This window comes from Pipra filicauda, unplaced genomic scaffold (genome assembly GCF_003945595.2).
Source record: "Pipra filicauda isolate LSUMZ 115617 unplaced genomic scaffold, ASM394559v2 scaffold96_size2947999_pilon, whole genome shotgun sequence".
Lineage (NCBI taxonomy): Eukaryota > Metazoa > Chordata > Aves > Passeriformes > Pipridae > Pipra > Pipra filicauda.
The window spans coordinates 680,881-700,411 of record NW_024105164.1 but is presented as its reverse complement, the minus strand read 5'-3'; the positions used below and the strand labels follow the sequence as shown (position 1 = coordinate 700,411).

Here is a 19,531-nt window from a genome sequence, read left to right as displayed (position 1 = left end):
CTTTGATTGAAGCCCTCAGAAGAAGCAATATAGCTTTCTGTTAAGAATGCAATTAAGAGATGAGGAAAAAACCCTCGATTTCTAGTTCCTGATGATCACATTATTTTTAACATCATCTTATTTTGTAAGCAGGAGAAACAAGAAGCATTTAACTCACAAAAATGCAACAATTAATTTCTTAATGTTCTTTAAAGACAGCTTTGATGCCAACTTAGGGTGTAAGAGGGGGTAAAGCCTGAATAACACTAAAAGACCATTCAGGATTTTTAGAGGCCCTCTCTACAGGATCCCATCCCACATAACTGAGAGCAACCATTATAATCCATCTAAGGAGAGATTTTTCACATGGGAAGTCAAATCTCTCAATCCAGGGAGGCAACAAATACTCACAGGCTTTGTGCTTTCCTCTAAGTCTCCATCTTCATCTTCCTCTTTTTCAGAGTCAAAGAGATCACAGCCATCATAATCATCTTCATCACTCATCTGTACTGTTCTCTAAAAAACAATAATACCCTGTTGTGTTCTACTGAAGTTGGCATACAAAACAAGCACAAAACTACATCTGCTTAGATAAAATAGTCAAATCAAACTTATTGAAATGAGGGAAACATACAGCCAGTTTGGGGTACTTCGCAGCTTTTGAGCGGTAAGGAAGGAGTGCCTCTAGCTCCGAGCAAGTTGCTACATTCTCTAGTACACCCCTGTTCTTTGTCACCAAATGCTGCAACTGAGGACACAAAGGCTCTCCTCACAAGGAGTGTACCACTACCACACACACACTTAAGACCTAGTATTTAGTCCTAACTCAGGAACACAGTGATCAGCTAGTAAAAAATTGTATCGCCTTGCACTAAGGTGGATACCAGAACAACAGACAATACATGCCCACCTCTTGGTTTTAGTCACGTCAATAAGAGGATGAAAAAGATGAAGTGAACTGTGAGCTGGGCAAGGGCCAAGAAGTGAACTAAACAACCACTAACCCAAAGATACTCGCTCATCTTAAAATACATCAGGCATACAAAAGTCACCCTACAAACGTCAGCTTAATGTAATATCTGAGTGCTCTTGCAACACTGTTCTAGTAATACATACATCAAATAAGGGTTGCTTTTTGCAACGTTGCTCTTTTGACATTAAACCATTTCAGATTGAGGATTTCCACATAAAAGTCTCTTGCAGTGGCACATGTAAACATGGGTATGATTCCTTCTCCTACAATCAATGACTAAAGTCAACCTTGACTTTTTTCGATCTAAACATTTCTTTTCCCTTTTCATTCATTATCCAAATGGACATACTTTTCAAATATTTAATACTGTTCAGATCTTTGATTTCATGCAATACCCAAACTGTGCTGTTCCTTACTTCCTTCATAACAAATTTAGAATTTTAATTATAGACCAAATCATCCCACTGAAGCCTAGCTTTCCTTGGGTAGATTCTCTGAATTCTCATGTTTCCTAAGTAATTCCTGAGGAAAGCAAACATCAGGCAATGCCATCCCACATATTCTCTGTATATAATGACAGCTTGCAAGCATGTCTTCAAGCCCAACCCAGGTTCATTTTCACAACATGACACATGTGGCCAGGACAACCTTCCCATAAGAAGTTATAAAAATGAGGCTTAACAAAGTTGTTAATTGTCTAGAGATCTCATCTTCTCTTTCTTGCATCCTCACTGTGTCACAAGCGTAAAGTCTTTCAGGTATGTACCAGAGTGTATAACCATACCGTCTTTTGGTCATCTTCACTAGGGTTTCCAAATTCATCATCAGATTCCTGTAACACAAGAGACACAAAGACAAGGTTCACACACTACTTGGTCCACTGGTTAGGAGAAAGGGCTCAGAAACTCTGAACTTGCTTAAGTTTGGACATTCAGATCTGCTCACTGTGACCTGATCAAGGAATTGTTCCCCCCACTGCTGACCATCATTATGAACAGAGCTCACTAGAAAATCATTAATTTAGCAAAGACAGCTCCATCTGACAGTGCATTGGAGTAACTCAAAAGGGATTTAACTTAAATTGAGCAAAGGCACCAAAAGCAAACACCTCAGGAAAAAGGGAGTGCTTCCACAGCACAGTTACAATGCAGAGACATCCCAGCCAAGGCAGGCAAAACATATCAGAAATCGATATTCCAATGCAACAGACTTATGTGGCAAAGCCTGGAGGTGGATTTCTTAAAGCTTTAAACTTGACCCTGTCAGTCTCCATCCCATTCTTTGTAACTGTAATTTACATCAGGTTTGTTCTCCATAAATGCAATTCTTGATAAGAATCTGATTTGCTTCTCAAAATGAAATCAGACTGGAATAAAACACTTCAGTTTGAAGTATTCTACTTTAATAACAGCTACAGCCAATACCCCTTTTTTGCTCCTCTGAAAAGCTGCAGAGGAAACTACTGCATAAGAATAGTAACAGGAAGTACATTTATCACAACCAACACAGGGAACAAACACTGAGCAATATTATCCTGAGACCTGACATCAAAAAGCAAGGTAGCTGATGGCCTTACACGCAAGGAAGGGCTCATGAATGCTGGTGCAAACTTACCTCTTCATCCTTCTCTTCACTGTCAATTACACTTCCACGATCACTGTCTACTGATCCTTCTAATATAAATGAAAGCAAAAAAAGTTAAGATCAGAGAGAGAACGATGCAGCCACCAGACATATCAACAGAAACTTTAAAGACTTTGCGAAGAAAACTAAACTTCAGGTGGAAAAGAGCAGTTTGAAAGAGCTTCAAAGGCTGATGAAGTTTTAACACTTTGAATTTCTAATACACAGAACACAAGTAACTGAGAAGTTATTGCTTTGTATACCAGAAAAGTGGTTGTTACAGCATGATGCACATTTTTTCCCTAGTTACAGTGTGCATCTAAACTACTAAACTACTGCAAGAACACTACACAGGATAATGAAAACTATGAATTAAAAGAGACCAAAGTCTCAGATTAGGAATTACTTGCACAGAAATAAAAGGTCATGCCAGCACATACCTTCACTAGAGAGATCTCCGAGGCCAACATCATCCTGTTCCATAAACTGCTGAGAGCCAATCAAGTAAGGTAAAGGCCTGTCAATATAGAGATCCTAGAAAGAGACAACATCAGGTCTTTCTGACATCTCTGAACAGCTCTACATGGCTGACAAAAACAGAAGTCTTACACCCACACCCCTTGTTTTAACTCAAGGAAGTTACAAGCCTGTTTAAAGAGAGTCCCACCAGACATACACTTCAAGTCAACATGCAACTGGGTGGGACAGCTGAGGTTTATTCCATTTAACACTGTCAAAGCAAGGGGCCGCTTCTATTTGTGTAGTTCCAACTTGCTTTCCTCAAGCCATCTAACAAAAGAATATTGTTGCAAAGACTTACAGGCATCAGTCTTACCCCAAATCCTGCACCTAGGATTCTTAATTACTGTGACAGTAAAAACCACCCACGAAGATATGATTTGTACCTAAAAAGCATGACATTTCTATGTCCCACTCCCACACAGAATTGAGGCTTCCTCTTCCAAGTTCACTGTGTTAAACTACCTCCCTTTAGGATGCCATACCTTAATGTTAACCTAACATCAAAACAAGGCTACACAACAGCTTGGCAAAGAGCACTCCTTCAGATGCAGTCATCAAACCCTCATTTTAGCTAACGAATATCAATTTTATACTAATGCAGTGATACTGCTGACAGCAGCAAAGATCAAATCCAACAAAGCAAAACACAAACCCATGCTTCCAGTAAGAAGAGGTCTCTGTACCTTGGGCTCGAGTATCAGTTCCACCCTTTCATTACTTTCTTCTTCTTCTGAGTCAGAGTTGCCTGCTTTGATGTCTAGCTGTTCAAATGCACTGTCCAGAACTTGCAATCCATAATTCACTGCTTCCTGAATTTTGGGGATCAGATCAGCTTCTTTCTGTTCCCGAGTCTTTTCCTTTAGTAACAGAAGAAACACATTCTCATTGCATTTTACTCAAGACTCAATCTTACTGCAACACACACGCAAAATGCTAATTTCAAATTAGTACAATGAAAGCTTTCTCACTATATGTATTAGAAAGACCTTTGGAAGTTTCTTTTGCTTGATTTAATGCATCATTATCACTCCTAGAAACAGAGATGTTCTAAACATCCACACCAGCACACTATTGTCATATTTGTGCTCTCAACCCATAAAGGGAACATTTATGGTATAATACACCTAGATTGTAAGAGATATATAAACCTCTCTAAGGTTTTATTCCTGGGAATTATTCCAGTCAGATTCTGCTTCCCCATTTCACTACCTGTGAATCCAGTAGGGTGGCTCAAGGCCTCAGTCTCTTGCTGAAAAAACATGCATAACCACTTGAAAAATCAATGCATAAGTCTTGTCTGCTGAACACAGTATTGAGCTTGGAGAGTCCGTAACAGATCATCACACACTGTTACTGTCAACTTTATGTCTGAAATGACACACACTATCCAACAGAGAGACTTTAAGGAGAAAGGAAAGAGTTCGGTTTGTAAGCTGTAAATGTACGCAAAGTAAGTTTGAAAATGAGAAGGTAGACAACAGCTGCAAACATACTGACAGCACTCTAGGCAGGGTTAACTACCTGCTCTGTTTTGTCTCCAACGTCAGCTTTGGGAATAGGCTCTTCCACTTCTTCATCATATACTCTCTAAAAAGTAAAGGAAAATTAATTCATGTAAGAACAACATACTGCTGCAGGGGCTAAACCACGGGTACCACCAAGAAACACACTATTAATATGTAATTAACTACACATTAATTCATTACACGTTTAAAAAGAGAAGCCATGGATGATGTCAAGCACCTTCATAGCCTCCTTTATGCATTGAATTACTTTAGTTACCTGATGTCTTCAATCTCAATGCAACTAAAGTAATTCAAGTCTGCAAATGTCACTGCAGTAGTAGAAAACGAGTTGACCATTTAACCCTGTACACAGATTAACTTGAGTATGTTAAAAAAATGCACTCTTTTAACCCTCCCAACATAAAGGTATTCTAGACACCCTCAGAATTATTCAGATAACTTACAAACTGTCTACTTTCCTTTCATTCTTTAGCATTTACCCTTCTCCTGTACTTACAGAGAAGGTTCACAACATCCCTCAACCTTCAGTTTGTTCTGATGATCCCTCGCTCCTTTAGAACTTTTTTAGGACCAGCTACAAGGAGACAAAGGGGAATGAAAGATCTTCCTGGAAGCTGCAAACTTAAATCCAAATCTCAAACACAGGTGCAGTTATCCCCTGGGAAGAGATAGATCTCTCACTAACTAACCAGAAATGAAGACCTATTTCTGTGCACTTAATTTGGGAAGAAACAGTTTCAAACATACAAGACTTAAAACATTTGGTACAAACTGTTCTCAGCAGAATCATTATGCTGAACAGCCAAGTTAGGCAAAAAAGACACTGCAGCTCTGAAAAAAACACCACTATCACAAAAAAAAAAAATCCACAACAGAAATCCAGATTTCTATCTTTTCCTCTGCCACCATCTTTTCAATAACACCGTGGCTTCAGATGAGACACATATGGCCTGAAAACAGTGCTGATCAAAACAAAATGCCTGATAAAATCCACAGCAGTAAAAAAACTTTCCCAAATCTGAAATACTTTATTAAAGATCTATATCTTAATGAGACACATGCTTCTAGTGATACAATGTTGTAACAGGTTTTCAAGTCTAGCTTCACCTTTCAAAATAGCAATATTTGTAAAGTGGCAACATTAGCCAGAAAATATGTTCATCGCAGCCAAACATAAGGGACAACTGCCTGCAGCCCTACACCTTTAACACCAGATGCTTTTAGAGCAAAATAATATCACTAGGAAATTTACAGCATTGTATAACATTCTCATATTTAGACAGACAAGTACAGGCAAATGCTACATTCACAGAACTTGTGAAGATAAACCAAGACATTTCAGAGATCCCAGCTCATTCATAGTACTAAAAATGAAATCGTGATCTCCAGGTCATGTATAAACAAGGAAGGTACTTCAGAACATGCAAAAGGGAACCTACCAGTATTGGAGAATGCATCACTCACAAAAGAATTAGGACATCCTTTAACAGAAAGCAATTAAAAGTCACCTTATCCCTAAATTAGCATCAGACTTGCCAAAAAGTTAAATCCTTTCTCCACTTTTAAGAGACAATGCCAATGTTTGGAGTACAAGTTTGATGCTGTACTAGAACACACTCACATTCTCTATGAACTGCGTGTTGGACAACATAAGAAAGTCGTTGAAGACATTATGAAGGCGACAGTCTGTAGCTTTTGTTTCGCTAATCAATCCATCCACTTGTTTTTTAATTTCATGAGTCCTGGAAATGGTTTGTTGTGAGAACTCTTGTAGAAAATGCAAAAGCTGTTGACAACAGAGGAAAGCAATAGTCAGCATGCAGCTCTTTTTCCTTTTGGCAGAACTGACCATACACTTCAACTGAGCATCAAAACAAACACAGTTTAGACTAAAGGACCCGCACACACACCCAGGATCAAGTCTCAGCCACTTCGTTCCGCTTCTCCTTTGGGGCCAACTCCTCACTTTAGTTTTCCCGCCCGGACCGGAGGGTTAAAGCACCGGGAGAGCCGCCGGGCCCTGACCGGGGCCGCTCCTCCCGCGTTCCGGGGCCCCGGGGGTCCGCGGCCACGGCGCCCCTCCCGCGCTGGGCCACCCCCGAGCCCCGCGGCAGCACCGCCCCGCACACGGCCCCGAGTCCCGGGGAGGCCGCGGCCCGCGCACCCCTCCGGTGCCGGGCTCCGGCCCGGTGCCGGCCGCACCGCTCACCCCGGCGTCCGAGGCCAAGGACCAGCTCTGGCTGCCCTTACGGATCTCCTCCAGCGACCAGGGCCGCTCCCACACGGGCGCCGGCTCCGCCGCGTCCCCGTTCATCTGCGGGAGAAGGACAGTGAGCGGGGGCCGCCCTCAGCGGCCCTCGCGCCCCCGGCCCGGACCCGCGCTCACCGCGGCCTCGCGCCGCCGCCCGCGGTCAGCTGAGCGCGCTCACGTGACCCCGCCCCGCCCCGCGCGCGCGGGAGGGCCGGCAGGGGGCGCCAGGCGGCGCGGGCGGGGCGATCCCGTCCCGTCCCGTCCCGTCCCGTCCCATCCCACCCTGTCCTGTCCCATCCCACCCCACCCTGTCCTGTCCCATCCCACCCCATCCCACCCCATCCTTTAATTACTTTCGATATTCAATGAAATGGGGAATTAAATCCTTTGTTGATAACGCAAATTTCTCCTGGCACAGACCTGCATGCATTACAAAACATGAGATCTACGTGCTCTGTGTGTACTGATGCTGCAAAATGCACGGTCCTACCATCAGGCAGCTTCAGGTCCCAGGGGTCTTGCAGATTAGTTTCCATTAAAAAAAACAACATGACAGCTACATGGAACCTGAATGCTTCCTTAGGGAAAGTTGTTTATTTGTGATACATACACCAGCTTCTGAGTAGAGAGGGCTATAAATGGCACAATCGAAATCTGCTTTCTATTAGTCCCATCCTAAACATTACAAGAAGGGTTCAAAAAAAGCATTTCAGTCCTAAAATTCTTTTTAGAAAGGAATTTATACAGGTTCCTTTTAAAGGTTAGAGAGAAGATGACAGCAAGAAAAATCAGTGGCTCTTCCCCTCAGAACTTTACAAGTGATGATGTGATGTAAAGGTATCAAAAATCATGTATGTCATTAGGGACTAACCTGCAGATGAAGAACCAGAATATGTAAGACTGCACAGGGCTCAACTCTCTGATATCCATGCTTACAGGCATGCCTTAGCCCAGTGGCATCACTTGCTGCTTGTACCTGGCCATGAGATCTCTGTTCCACTTCCATAGCAGGGCAGAGTGCTGTTGGAATCAGACTGGGGGACAAGTTCTTTCCTGTGTGGCTGTAAGGACAGAAGTTACAGCAGACGGGTGTACCTTGTAATCCAGCCAGCCCCATGCAACTACTCAGCCTCATGTATTTGCAGCAGTATGAAATGAGCCAGAGGTCTTTTGGCAGGACTCTGAAAGGCTGCAGTGAAAGTGCAGGGTCAGGCAAGAAGGTTACTGGGAGATCCCTGTGGATCACAGAGGTGGGCCAGAGTACAGGACACAAAGGGTTTGAAGAAAATACACAAAAGACAGCTTTGAGAAGCACAGCACATACTGCAGTTGCTGCGCTCTTCTGCCCACCAGTTTCTGAAGAGCTAACAGCATAATGGGATGCTATAGTTATGAAGATACGGTGAAAGAGGAGGCAGACCTTTATAGATCTCTTCCTCATTCTACTTCAGCCTATTTTTCTGCAATGTTGCTCCATGATGCAAAAAGCTGCTGACTATCCTGAAGCTGCTTGTTAGCTCCACCTAAAAATTTACTACCCGAGACTGCTGCCAGACCATAAATCCTCTGGTTCAGGTGAGCCAACACTGAAAACTGGGGACTATACTGTTGAAAGTTTGTTGCTCTAGTGGGAAAATTTGCCTACATGCTGACTTGACATCAGTTATATGCCTCAAATTACATCTTACTCTGGGATTTCCCTACAAAGTTGGGGATGCAGACATAAATATGTAAATCTGTGATTTTACCTCCTCAATGTAGTAATGAAATTAGCAGAGATGGACCAAACAGTGGAGTCCAATCCTGGCACACTTAGGGATTCTGTGCTATAGCAATCTGGATGATTTTCTCCTGGCTTGGATCACTAAGCTTCCTTCCTGTGAAATCAAGGCAAAAGTAGTGGGAGGGGTACTACAAACAGTTGGAATTATCCAGATCAAAGAGCACACTAGTACTCCTTAATCCACCAATTTAAACATAGGTTGAGTTAGCCTCAAATATTGTTCTTTATGTCCAACATCTGCAAACATTATACCAAGAAGCAATTGCAAAGCAAAGCAGGAGGTTCAGTATCTATGCTCTTGCACAAGCTGACACCTATTTTCTCCCATGGACTTGACCCCCAGTGGGTACCTACAATTTTTTCCATATGTCCATAGGACTGCGCAGAAATTTTAGCAGCTACAGAATGGCTGTAGGAGGCTAAAAGCAAGGTGATGCAACACTGAAATTAATTTGAAGGCCAGTATTGCACACCTGTTATGTATGATCCCAGCTAACTGTCTCTTCAGAACCTCTGCAGAGCTGAAAGCAAACATTTTGCTTTGGAGTGGATCCTGACTGCTCTCAAACCAAGGAGTCGATTGTTTTGTCCAGAAAATATCCCTATATAAACAACATGGCTAGCTTTATGCTAGGCCGTACGCAACTGTATTAAAGAACACACACACACAGATTATGACATAACAGGAAATGCTCTGCATTCATACAGGATTATTAGGGGGATCTGATTTTTCTCCTTTACTTATTTTTTAAACTGTTTTTGTGAAGTGGTTACTAAATTCCCATTAGCTTTTGTCCATGAGGAAATTATAGCATACATTGAACAAGAAATTAGAGTCTCGATGTGACACAGAATATATATATATAAATATGTTTCCCTCTTCTTAATATTCTGAGTCATGATATGCCATATAGCTAGCCTGGGTAATTTTTTTTCCATGTGGATAAAAGTTTTGGCAGACGTACTGCTTAAACAGCCACACAGCACTTGGTTAAACTCACAAATATTTACAAAGTAAAAAATTAAAGAATACCACAGCCGGCTTTCCCAATAGCTAACAGAAAGTAAATATGTTTTTAAAACTTTAGAACAGGATGCAAACAAAAGAGAAAGTCAAAATACAATTAAAAGTTAAACTGCATCACATGGGAGAGAACCCCAACACAATTTGTGCATTGTTCTTCATTTTCCCTGCCACTCCTCGTTCTCATGCATGGGTTGTGTTGTATGGCTTGGTACAGATACAGAGAGATGTGTTGTTCAAGCCCTGCAATTACCAGAACTCCCCAGTCTCCAAGAGGTAGTCCCAGCACCTGCGTTATCTGCAGGCTGCTAAAGGTCTTGGGGTTGACGAGCAAAGTCAGGGCTTGAAGATGCCTCAGACTTTGGCACACGGTGCAGAAAGGAGTGTCCATAGCTAGAAATAAGTACATATTTGCTGTCACTGGACCAGCACAGGAGCCTGAAGCCCCCCGACATACTTCCCTTCCTGCTTGGTGTTCTTTGGTGGTTAATGCATTGACAGAACACATCACTTGCCTATTAGTGTATTTATTCATTTCAGGGAATTCAAAATCAGCTTTACTATAAATAATTAATTATAAACCAAGGGTCAGAAATAAGCACACTATGATTACCCATGTCACCTAAAAAGACCTTGTTGTAGTGAGTCAAATGACTTACTGCAATAAGCTGTGCAAGCAGGAAAAAAATAACCAGGCTGATAAATTCTGTTCAGGTAATTAGAAATCCTAGGAAAAACAAAATCCACAGCAAAACTGGTAATCCTCTAAAGGAACTTGGACTTGGACACACATGGTTTCCCTCATGTGGATTTGATCCTTCTTTGATCCAAAAAGTTCATCTCTGATGGTAAAATCATGGGTTTGGAGAACAACCACTACCCTGGAGTTCCCTTGGTGAGGTGTAGGAATACATACTGTGTGAAGAATGGGGGAAGTTGACTTTTGTGTTCCGTCTCTAGGTTCTGCGTTCTTCTACAGTCAGGTAATAAGCTCTAAAACTTGAAATCTCTGACACACTTAAGGAAGTCAGCCAAAGCCATGCATCAAGTCAGCATCAGAATGAAAAAATAAAAAAAAGTTCCTGAATCACAGTTCCATGGTTTTCTACTTCAGCAAAACTTTGAAACATGAAACTCACAGGACTAATGAAATAGTACTACCCTCCCCCTTTTGTCAACAGTCAAGAAATTAAACTTCTCATATCAATTGTTGTATCATAGTTGATAAAGCAACATAGAGCCAGGATGACTGTGAACTTATGTTCCAAGTTAGATCCAGCAAAGCCTTTCACCAGGTGAGTTCTTGAGAACAAGGAGTGGCTCCACTGGAGATAACGGGCTTAAGGATGTACACAAGTGGTTTGCTTCATCCAAGCCCTAAGATCTATTTTGAAGGCTGCAGAAGTTAATTGGAGTTTTACAGCTTTCCTCAGAAGGCTTTAAACCTATTTAAACTAAAGATTGTACTTCCAACATACAGGAGGTTTAGTTATCTATGTGACTTATGTGCAACTATTTACCTGCATGATAAATAAATTCTATGGAATCAGGAGTGAACTTAGCAAAAAACTTATTCTCTCATCAAGTATTAATCCACCATGCGGACACCAGCTCTCTGGCTGTTCAGGATCTGAAAGGGAAAGCTTTTTTGATGGAAAAGTAAGAACACTGAATCACAGAGTGGTTTGGGTTGAAGGTGACCTTAAAGATCATATAGTTCCACCCCACCTCTGCCATGGGCAGGGACACCTTCTACTAGACCAGGTTGCTCAAAGCCCCATCCAGCATGGCCTTGAACACTTCCAGGGATGGGGCATCCACAACTTCTCTGGGCAACCTATTCCAGCATCTCACCACCCTCACAGTAAAGAATTTCTTCATAATATCTGTCCTAAATCTGCCCTCTTTCATTTTAGAACCGTTACCCCTCAACCTATCACTGCTCTCCCCATCTTTCCTGAAGTCCCCCATTAAGTACTGGAAGGCTGCTATAATGTCTCTCCAGGGCCTTCTCTTCTTTACTTGCTGCAGGTTGACTACTGCTGGAGATTATACATCAGTCCTGATACACAGAAATGGCCTTTCCTGACTACAACAGTGAAAATCTAGCCTAGCAGATTACAGTATGGTGTTTCTCTCCAAGGACATTATTCTAAACTCTTGCTTATACTCCAGAGTTACGTAACAGTATTGAATTTAAATTAGTTTTTAAACCAGGGCAAAAACATTTAGTTGCACTTAAAATGAATCTCTGTAGCAGTTTAGCTGAGAGGGAATTTACTTAAACTACTGTTACTAAACTGCTCGTTAAACCTAATGCTTGGTGTAAATCACCATAAAGTTTACCTTTAAAATAAAATAAGAACACTCACTAGGTTTTACATCAATTTAACTGGAGGGTTTTTAAATAGCCTGGAAGTGAAACCAGATGGATGAGGCTTTTCTTTCTCCAGCTCTGAAAATATACTCAGTGAATGGCCTGGTAACAGTAGATTACCTTAAACAGCAAGTTGCTGGCAGGTCATGAAACAACATTTTGGGGACAACACGAGGGTAAATAAACGGCATCATCTTCCATCACCACAAAATCACCTGCCCTTTAGAAGGTCCTAGAAAGGTACTTCTAACCAATAAAAAAGTAATACTATAATAGCTGGACAGGATAACCTTTTCAGAGATTTTTCCAGGTGTCAACACTTCAGAGGAAAGTCTTCCTGAGAAGTTAAAAGAGACCAGACATGTTTAGCAGCATTCAGCTGGGAAACTAGGAAAGTTCTAAGTACGAAATTCTTACAGTTGTCCTACCAACAAAGCCTTAAAAATGTTATCTGCCTTTTAGTAGTCTTGCATTCAGAAAAGGCAGATCTTCAACACTGTTTTCATAATCCAGCTATCAGCTTCATAGGAATATTGAAAATTATCAGAAATGGCAGAGCTGATCACAAGGATAATACACTTTTCATGGGAGAGCTTGTCAGGCAGTTTTGTCTCTCCTCATGCTACATAACAACTGGTGACAAGCAAATTAGCGCAGTGCTATGGAAGCAATCACTCTTGGAAAAAAAGTGTGTTAAAAAAAGGAACTCACTGAAGACATAGCCAGATCTAAGACTTTAAGAAGGGACTAAATTCTTTTAGAGCAAGATCTGTGTATCCTGAGGTAGGAGGTTCAAAGGCACACAGGAGTGTCAGCTGAGCAGCAGACAATCCACAGCACAGCTGGCAGAGCTCCGGCATCTTTGTCAAGAAATCACTGGCAGAAGAATAAGGTGTTCTGCCTAACAAGCACTTTGAAAGCAAAACCAGTCTTGCTTTGAGGTCTCTATCAAAAAACCATAAAAAGACTGGCATAAAATTTCCTGTCAAGCCCAGGGTGACCTGGTGTTAGCAAAGCCCATGCACGTGGTAGGCAAAAGGAAGGGAACTGTTTTTACAGTTGTGCAAGACATAGGTTGGTGCACATCAACTACAGTTTCTCTACATTTGTATGAAAGCCTTATATCATGAGACCTGGGAGAAAATATACAATCATTGCTAATAGAGTTTCCAAACAATGCTTAATATGACAAATAAGGACTAAGTCTTAATAGTGAAATAAACTGTTCTTACTTAATTCATGCTTTAGATACAATTTTTTTAAAAATTTTGGAGGATTTTTTTAAAACTCTGTAAAGCATAAAATTTGTACTAACAACAGCACCTCTGAGAAGAATTTAAGGATGGAAAGCAAATATTTTCTATCTAAAACAATACGGTGCTTAGGACAGAGGATGAGATGCCTGGATATATATACAGGAAATGTCCTTCATAGTATCTGAGGTCATTTCCACAACACTTACAAGCTTTTACACTTTGTTCTATATTTAGATTTGAAATGAGATACTGTGAGGTTGGAGGCTGTTCAGAAATGGGTTGCAAGAATGAAAGGAAATCTGTGTTACAGAATTGAAGACAAAAACTGCTGTGCTCCCCTGAGAAAGGTTGTAAGCTGACTTGACACACTGTAAACAAAGACGAGAGGAAGACTTTTATGATAAAGTACAATAATCTAGTATGTCAGAACCAAAGGATGAGAAAGGATATTTATTGAATTTTTTCAATGAAAACATGAATATCATTAAATGTAAGTTTTACAATATAATGATTATATCAGAAAAAAATAAAGCAGGTGTATAGTCTGAAACCTGAATGCTTAGTAACTTTTCATTAATTATGGATTTCTAACTAAAGGATTATCAAACCTCAACAGACTTCAACTTCAGCATTTCCTTTAGGGAGGTAATGGAATTACATTGTGATGCACTTAGATTTATTTTGCTGAATTCTTTGGGTTGAATTGTTATAAGTACTCAGCAATACATAGTGCATAGGAAAAAAGGAATGACAACTTTTCTTGCCACCATTCCAAAGTATATAACTGTATTTAGTTTACTCAAAAAATAAAAAAAAAAAAAAAAAAAAAAAAAAAAAAAAAAAAAAAGAGCCCTACATGATTTAAGTTGTGGTACAGCCAAATTTTCTTGGATTTCTGTGTTCAAAGTTTCTAAGCTTTAAAATCGTGTGCTAAATTTCCCGTAGCAGATGACAAGTGCCCCACAGGGGTGACTTTCAAATTGCTTGGAAGCATCTGCAACAAGTATTTTTTAAACATAAGTAGGGCCACAGTCTGGTATTTCTTTCTGAAAAGATGTTGCAGGAGCAAGAAAAAGCAGAGTACTTGATTAGCACTCTGAAATTTATAATTTCTTGTGAAAGTTTTGCACACATAAAAGTGATCATATACTCTATCATGGTTATTCAACTCAAAGCCTGAATACCGCCACGGGAGTAACAGCAGGCTTTTGATTTGAGAGGAAATTCTTATTTTGGTTGAGGAGAAAGAGAAATGTTGTAATGTGATCCAGCTTTGATTAAGGTCTCAGTGTTAAGTGGTTTTAATACTGGTAATGGCCAAGTACGTTCGGATGGTTATCTTTCAGTGCACACTGCAGCATTAAGCGTGAGTTTGCAAACATCCAGCAAAAGCTCCTGTTGCTACTGACACCTATTTCACTACTCTCAGCGTATTCCAGCCCACTGATAGCAGAAACTATTTAGCATGCACTCCTACCACAGCTAAAAGTCACCTAGCCATATAATACTGCCTACAGCTTAGCTATCAATACTTGTGTTTCATCAGAAAGGCATTTTTTCTAATCATAATGCTTCCAAGAAATGCAGAGTTCTAGACTCAGCATTTTACTTAGGTCAGTGTTCTACAGAATCAAATATTTTCTCATTGCCAGCTGGCAAAGTTTCAGTGATTTCTTCAGCTATTTCAACATAACTGCATTTGAGTTGAGCAGGCTCTTTTTGCCCCATCTAGACTTGAACTGCATAACATAAGGGCACCAAAAATTATTAGCTCTCTGATTCCACATTAAGCCCTTCAGATTTCTTCTGGAGACTTGGAACTCTTTGGAAGCCAAGGTTCCACAATGGTAAGTCTAAGGTTTAGATTTTTCAAGGGGATACAGATAGATATTTGCTTTGAAACTGCAAAAGAAGAATATTTAAGGGAATAAATTATGTACATATTTCAACTGTGAACATATTGTATTTAAAAACTGTAGGATGCAAAGGAAGTAAGACACCTTTGGGAAGATTACTGCAAATTTTGTTCTTTGTATTTGAATTCTTTGCAGGAAACTGTACAGATTAGTCTTTCATTTACTGTTATCCTGTCCTCAGAAATGGTTGTGAAATCATTCAGAATTTTGTAAACATTTAGGACCATGCTTTTAAAACCTATCAATGTGAAATAAAGTTTAAAACATAATGGCATTATAATGAAAGAAATGTATATTTTGTCTGCATATCCTGTGTGCTCTTTTCTTTTAATCTCTCAAGTTGTGTGCTGTTTCAGCTCTTCAAGCCTCCAAACGTGTTTGCAGAATCTGAATCAACAGTTAGGTCGAGCTAAATAGGTAGACAAAGCTTCTGGCCTAGTTTTCCTCTAATTTGTGCTCACGTAATCCCTGAAGGTACAGACATCAATTACTACCTTTGATGAGAATCTCAGGAATGGCATAAGTTCTAGAGAAGAAGCAGTACTTTCTGTGAGACATGCTGACTCATAAATAGGGAAGAAATGATCATCTGCTTCTTTCTCTGCTTAAGCTTTACTGCTAGATTTCTGCTACTTATCTGACATATCCTTTGGCTGCAGCATGAAGTCAGTTCAGACAATGACTGAACAGCACAGACTTACCCCTATATCTCTGATATCCTAGATTCAGTGGAAGTTCCAGAACGTTGATCTTTAGAGAGAGGAGCATGCCCAAGCTCATCTGACTGGCATTTCTAGGAACAGCATGACAAGGACAAACGTTGGAACAAACAAAGGATAAAACATTCACAGAAGACAGCACAGCAAAAGAAGCATTTTAGAATTTCCAACAAAGACATGAGGGACATGCCATGGCACTGTATGTGCTGTTGCAAACTGCTGAACCAGTGTGGAAGAAAGCCATCCCCAAACTCCAGCTGGATGTCTAATGTATAGCAAACAGCATCCCAAGCATGTTGAGATAGATCCTGTGTGGAAAGCCACAATTCCCTGCCCTCCCAAAGCCCAGGGCAGCTGCACAACACAGAGAGCCCCACAGATTCATGCCAAATGCACAGGGAGCCTCAACAGAGACCAGCTGCAATGTTTCATCCTACAGCTTCAGGGAACAGGAGCTGCTTAGACATTTTCCTGTGGCCAGGCACCATGGAATAGAACAGTTGAAGAGTTTAAGTTTTTCTTCTTTTCTCGTTCTGGGGGTGGTGCTCAGCATGGCAACTGCCTCTGTTGTAGCCTAAAGCTTCAGGAACTACCAATCACAGAACCACTGTGGAAATTCAATATTATTCCCTTCCCAGACCACTCCATAAATCCTCCTCCTCCCTTTAACTACATCAGAAATGTCATTCAGCCCCATAAGAAAGAAGCACATCAAGGATTAAAATACCAAGTTTTTTCCACAGCAGCCAGAGGAGTTTTACCTTGGCTCACCATCTGCGTAAGGTTCAGGACCTTTCAGTGTCTTTCGGCATTTGTGATTCAAGCAACCCAAGGCAGAAAGCAGAGGTGCCTAAACCCAAAGCTTCTCCCTGCTATTTTAAACTCCATTTTCAAGCAGCCACAGCCTCTGAAGTTCAGAATAGTAACTTGGAAAGATCTACTCATGTTAAAATCCTTTCATGTTAGCCTGCCAGTGCTATCAAGAAAATCTATATAACTTCCTCCATTGTTTCTCAGTCTTTGGCCATTCCTAAACTTTTGCCTTAAGTTATCCAGCTGGAGCAAGCCATCAAAATAATCCTGTGCTCTCTCATATTCCTCCAGTCCCTCCGTCAGAATAACCATCATTACAAAGTTATGCAGGCTTTTTCAAAAGAAGTGCTGGTTGTTCAGCAGGTCCCAGAGGACATATCTGAAGAACTCTTACAGATGTTTAGCTGTTGCCAGCACTAGTCAAAAGGAAGTATGGCCTGTGAAGAGTCCAAACCTGTGTATGCATGGTTTAACAAGATGGCTCAGGTGAAGCTGAGCACAATGTGTCAAATATTGTCCTAAGACACCAATTTGTATCTCTCTTCTCTACCCAGCCACCTATTTGAAAAAACCTATGTCATAGCATTTTGTATGTTCCCAAGTACAGGAAAAAGTAAGCAATGCAGTGAAATACCTGGAGTGTCCTTTTCCACTACTTTCATGTACATATAAAGGTTATTTGTAATTTTGGTTCAGGTTCAGTGACAGCTTTTGAAAACAGAGATAATCAACGTGGAATTAAAGTCATACCATGGGCTCTGTGTTTCTTTTACAGAAAAGCTTTCTGGCTTTCCTTGTTGCAATGGGCATCATCGTGGCCCTGGGTGATGCATACTGCTTTGGTAAACATTACAAGCCAGGGAAGGCTGACAAAGGTAAGAGCAGACAAGATCCTCTCACTTGATTGCTCTGTAGTAGCTTGGCTCTGTGTGGAGCTTCCAGGAAGGGCTCAAAACACAAGGGAGGAGGGAGATTTCAGAAAGACACAAATAGGAGGTTTCAGCACCGAGGTGACAAAAGTAGGGGTAAAACAAAGTCTCACCCTGGACTGAGTGTGGCTGCAGCAATATTATTGCTATTGGTGGTAGGTTGCTATTGCTATTGCAGCACCTGGAGCCGACGCAGGAGTTGAGAGTAGATCTGAATAAAATGTGGTGCCAGGTGGCAGACCTGGCTGTTTGGTTGCTCACTTTCATCCCAGATCTGTCAGACGGAAACCCTCTTTAATGAGTAAAGAAGAAAAGAATTCACAGCCTCCAAATAATTAGGCTAATAACACAGAGAACAAAATTACTTCTAATTTAATAATGCCAAGAAAAAAATTTTCAGAAAACTTCAAATAATTTTTAAACTTTGCAGCCTTTAGGTGGAGGCTTAAAGAACATGCTCTGTTTTGCTACTGTCTTATGCAGGCTGTATGCTGAATGGAAAACTGTACCCCCTTGGACACATTGAGAGGACAGAAGATTGCTACAGATGCGACTGCAGCCGAACTGAAATGAGGTGTTGTTCAATGTAAGTTTGAACTTCTGGGTACCATCACTGCCCATAGGACAACCACAGCTTTCCATTTGCTGGCGATAAGGACACAAGAGAGCCTTTTGTCCCTCATGTCACAGAGCAAGTGAAAGCCACATAGAGCTCTTGACCATTTGGATCCTTAGCTGTGTTTACCTTGGCTCACTTTCTGATGACTTGGAGTGGACACAGAGCCTTCCAGGCACATCCAGGTGGTGCTTGCCTTGAATTTTCTAGGAACTTGTGAACCACTCTGCCACTGCAGCTAAATCTTTCCTTAGCTGAGAAAGGGAGGGTAGGAAAGAATTATTTTCACAAATGACTTCAGCAAAATTCCTCTAAAGGGCTTATGATGATCCTAATCCCTTTCTGGAGGTGCTTGTCTCCAGTGAAAATGCTGACCCTAGAATGACAAGGCTCTGCTCTGAAGTCTCTCTCCAACATTCTCCTTTCCTCTCATCCTGCCTTCTCAAAGGGCCAAAAATGGCTTGATAACGATCTTTGCCTTTGTTTAGGTGACAATCGGTCTATCAGGAAACAGCTACCCCCTTCTAAGCAAATTGGAAATAATGGAAACTTAATGGAACAAAGAGGAAACATGCCAAGCTCATGCTTATGTCAGACTGTAGAGTGCAGTGCTAGAAATCCCCATGCTAGTGCTGACCATCCTGGTACATGTCCACAGTGCAGTGCAGCAAGGCATCATTTGAGGCCCTGGAAGCTGCAGCTGGGTTGCACTCAAGGGAGCTGAGCTGGTCTAAGGCATAGTTTCAGAGATGTCTCACTCAGCAATAGTTGAAGCCATAATCAATGAAGTATTGAAACTTCTATTGCTGGCAAGCTAACATTTGCTTTCTCTTTGCCAATGACAGATTTTCTACTCCTGTTGCTTATGACAAAGAGAACTGTGAAGTCATTTTCAATGAAGAAACTTGTGACTATGATGTGGTGCAGAAGGACGACCCCTCAAAGGAGTGCTCTCGAGTTGCACGTGTGGGCTAAAACGTGGGCTAACATCTGCTCCAAACCTCTGCACTGTGGAATTGCTCCCCTTCCTACACATGCTTTGCCATCACAGAGAAGTACAATGACGTGGGAAATCTACTTGTTCTAATTCAGCATATAAGATGCATTAATCACATACAATGTCTCCTTTCTGTACTATTTGCATGGGTGTCGCTGAGCTCTTTTGACTACAATAAATCCAGATGAAACATCCATCAATGCTTCATATTGATGTTTCTTTTTCTG

General features: G+C 41.1%; 2 protein-coding genes across 7 annotated transcripts in view; one reads left to right on the top strand and one right to left on the bottom strand.

The window, feature by feature from the left end:
• LOC113986646 (WASH complex subunit 2A-like) overlaps positions 1 to 6,987 on the bottom strand; it is a 35,277-nt gene extending 28,290 nt beyond the window's left edge. For 4 of the 5 annotated variants that reach the window (XM_027718513.2, XM_039377890.1, XM_039377891.1 and 1 more), the window contains exons 1-8: positions 6,833 to 6,937; positions 6,245 to 6,409; positions 4,619 to 4,684; positions 3,781 to 3,954; positions 3,016 to 3,109; positions 2,567 to 2,625; positions 1,737 to 1,784; positions 391 to 495 (exon numbers count right to left, since the gene is read on the bottom strand). In XM_027718513.2, coding sequence (XP_027574314.1) covers positions 391 to 495; positions 1,737 to 1,784; positions 2,567 to 2,625; positions 3,016 to 3,109; positions 3,781 to 3,954; positions 4,619 to 4,684; positions 6,245 to 6,409; positions 6,833 to 6,937 — 816 coding nt within the window. Of the gene's footprint in view, positions 1 to 390; positions 496 to 1,736; positions 1,785 to 2,566; positions 2,626 to 3,015; positions 3,110 to 3,780; positions 3,955 to 4,618; positions 4,685 to 6,244; positions 6,410 to 6,832 lie in introns of all 5 variants that reach the window. The other variant, XM_027718542.2, reaches the window with a different exon arrangement.
• Positions 6,988 to 8,250: 1,263 nt separating this feature from the next.
• Positions 8,251 to 19,500, top strand: LOC113987670 (beta-microseminoprotein-like). Of its 2 annotated transcripts, none has more exons than XM_039377894.1 (4): positions 8,251 to 8,449; positions 17,538 to 17,637; positions 18,175 to 18,277; positions 19,153 to 19,500. In XM_039377894.1, exons 2-4 carry the CDS (start codon positions 17,565 to 17,567, stop codon positions 19,280 to 19,282), a joined length of 306 nt encoding a protein of 101 aa, XP_039233828.1. In that variant the 5' UTR covers positions 8,251 to 8,449; positions 17,538 to 17,564; the 3' UTR covers positions 19,283 to 19,500. The 2 variants fall into 2 exon arrangements, with proteins under 2 accessions (XP_039233828.1, XP_027576462.1); XM_027720661.2 differs by lacking the exon at positions 8,251 to 8,449 and adding an exon at positions 15,057 to 15,161.
• Positions 19,501 to 19,531: the final 31 nt, after the last annotated feature.

Bases quoted from the DNA above. Each gene is read 5' to 3' on its own strand.
- LOC113987670 (XM_027720661.2), top strand. The intron at 17,638-18,174 runs GTAAGAGCAGAC...TGTCTTATGCAG, and splicing joins GCCAGGGAAGGCTGACAAAG to GCTGTATGCTGAATGGAAAA. The intron at 18,278-19,152 runs GTAAGTTTGAAC...TGCCAATGACAG, and splicing joins GAAATGAGGTGTTGTTCAAT to ATTTTCTACTCCTGTTGCTT.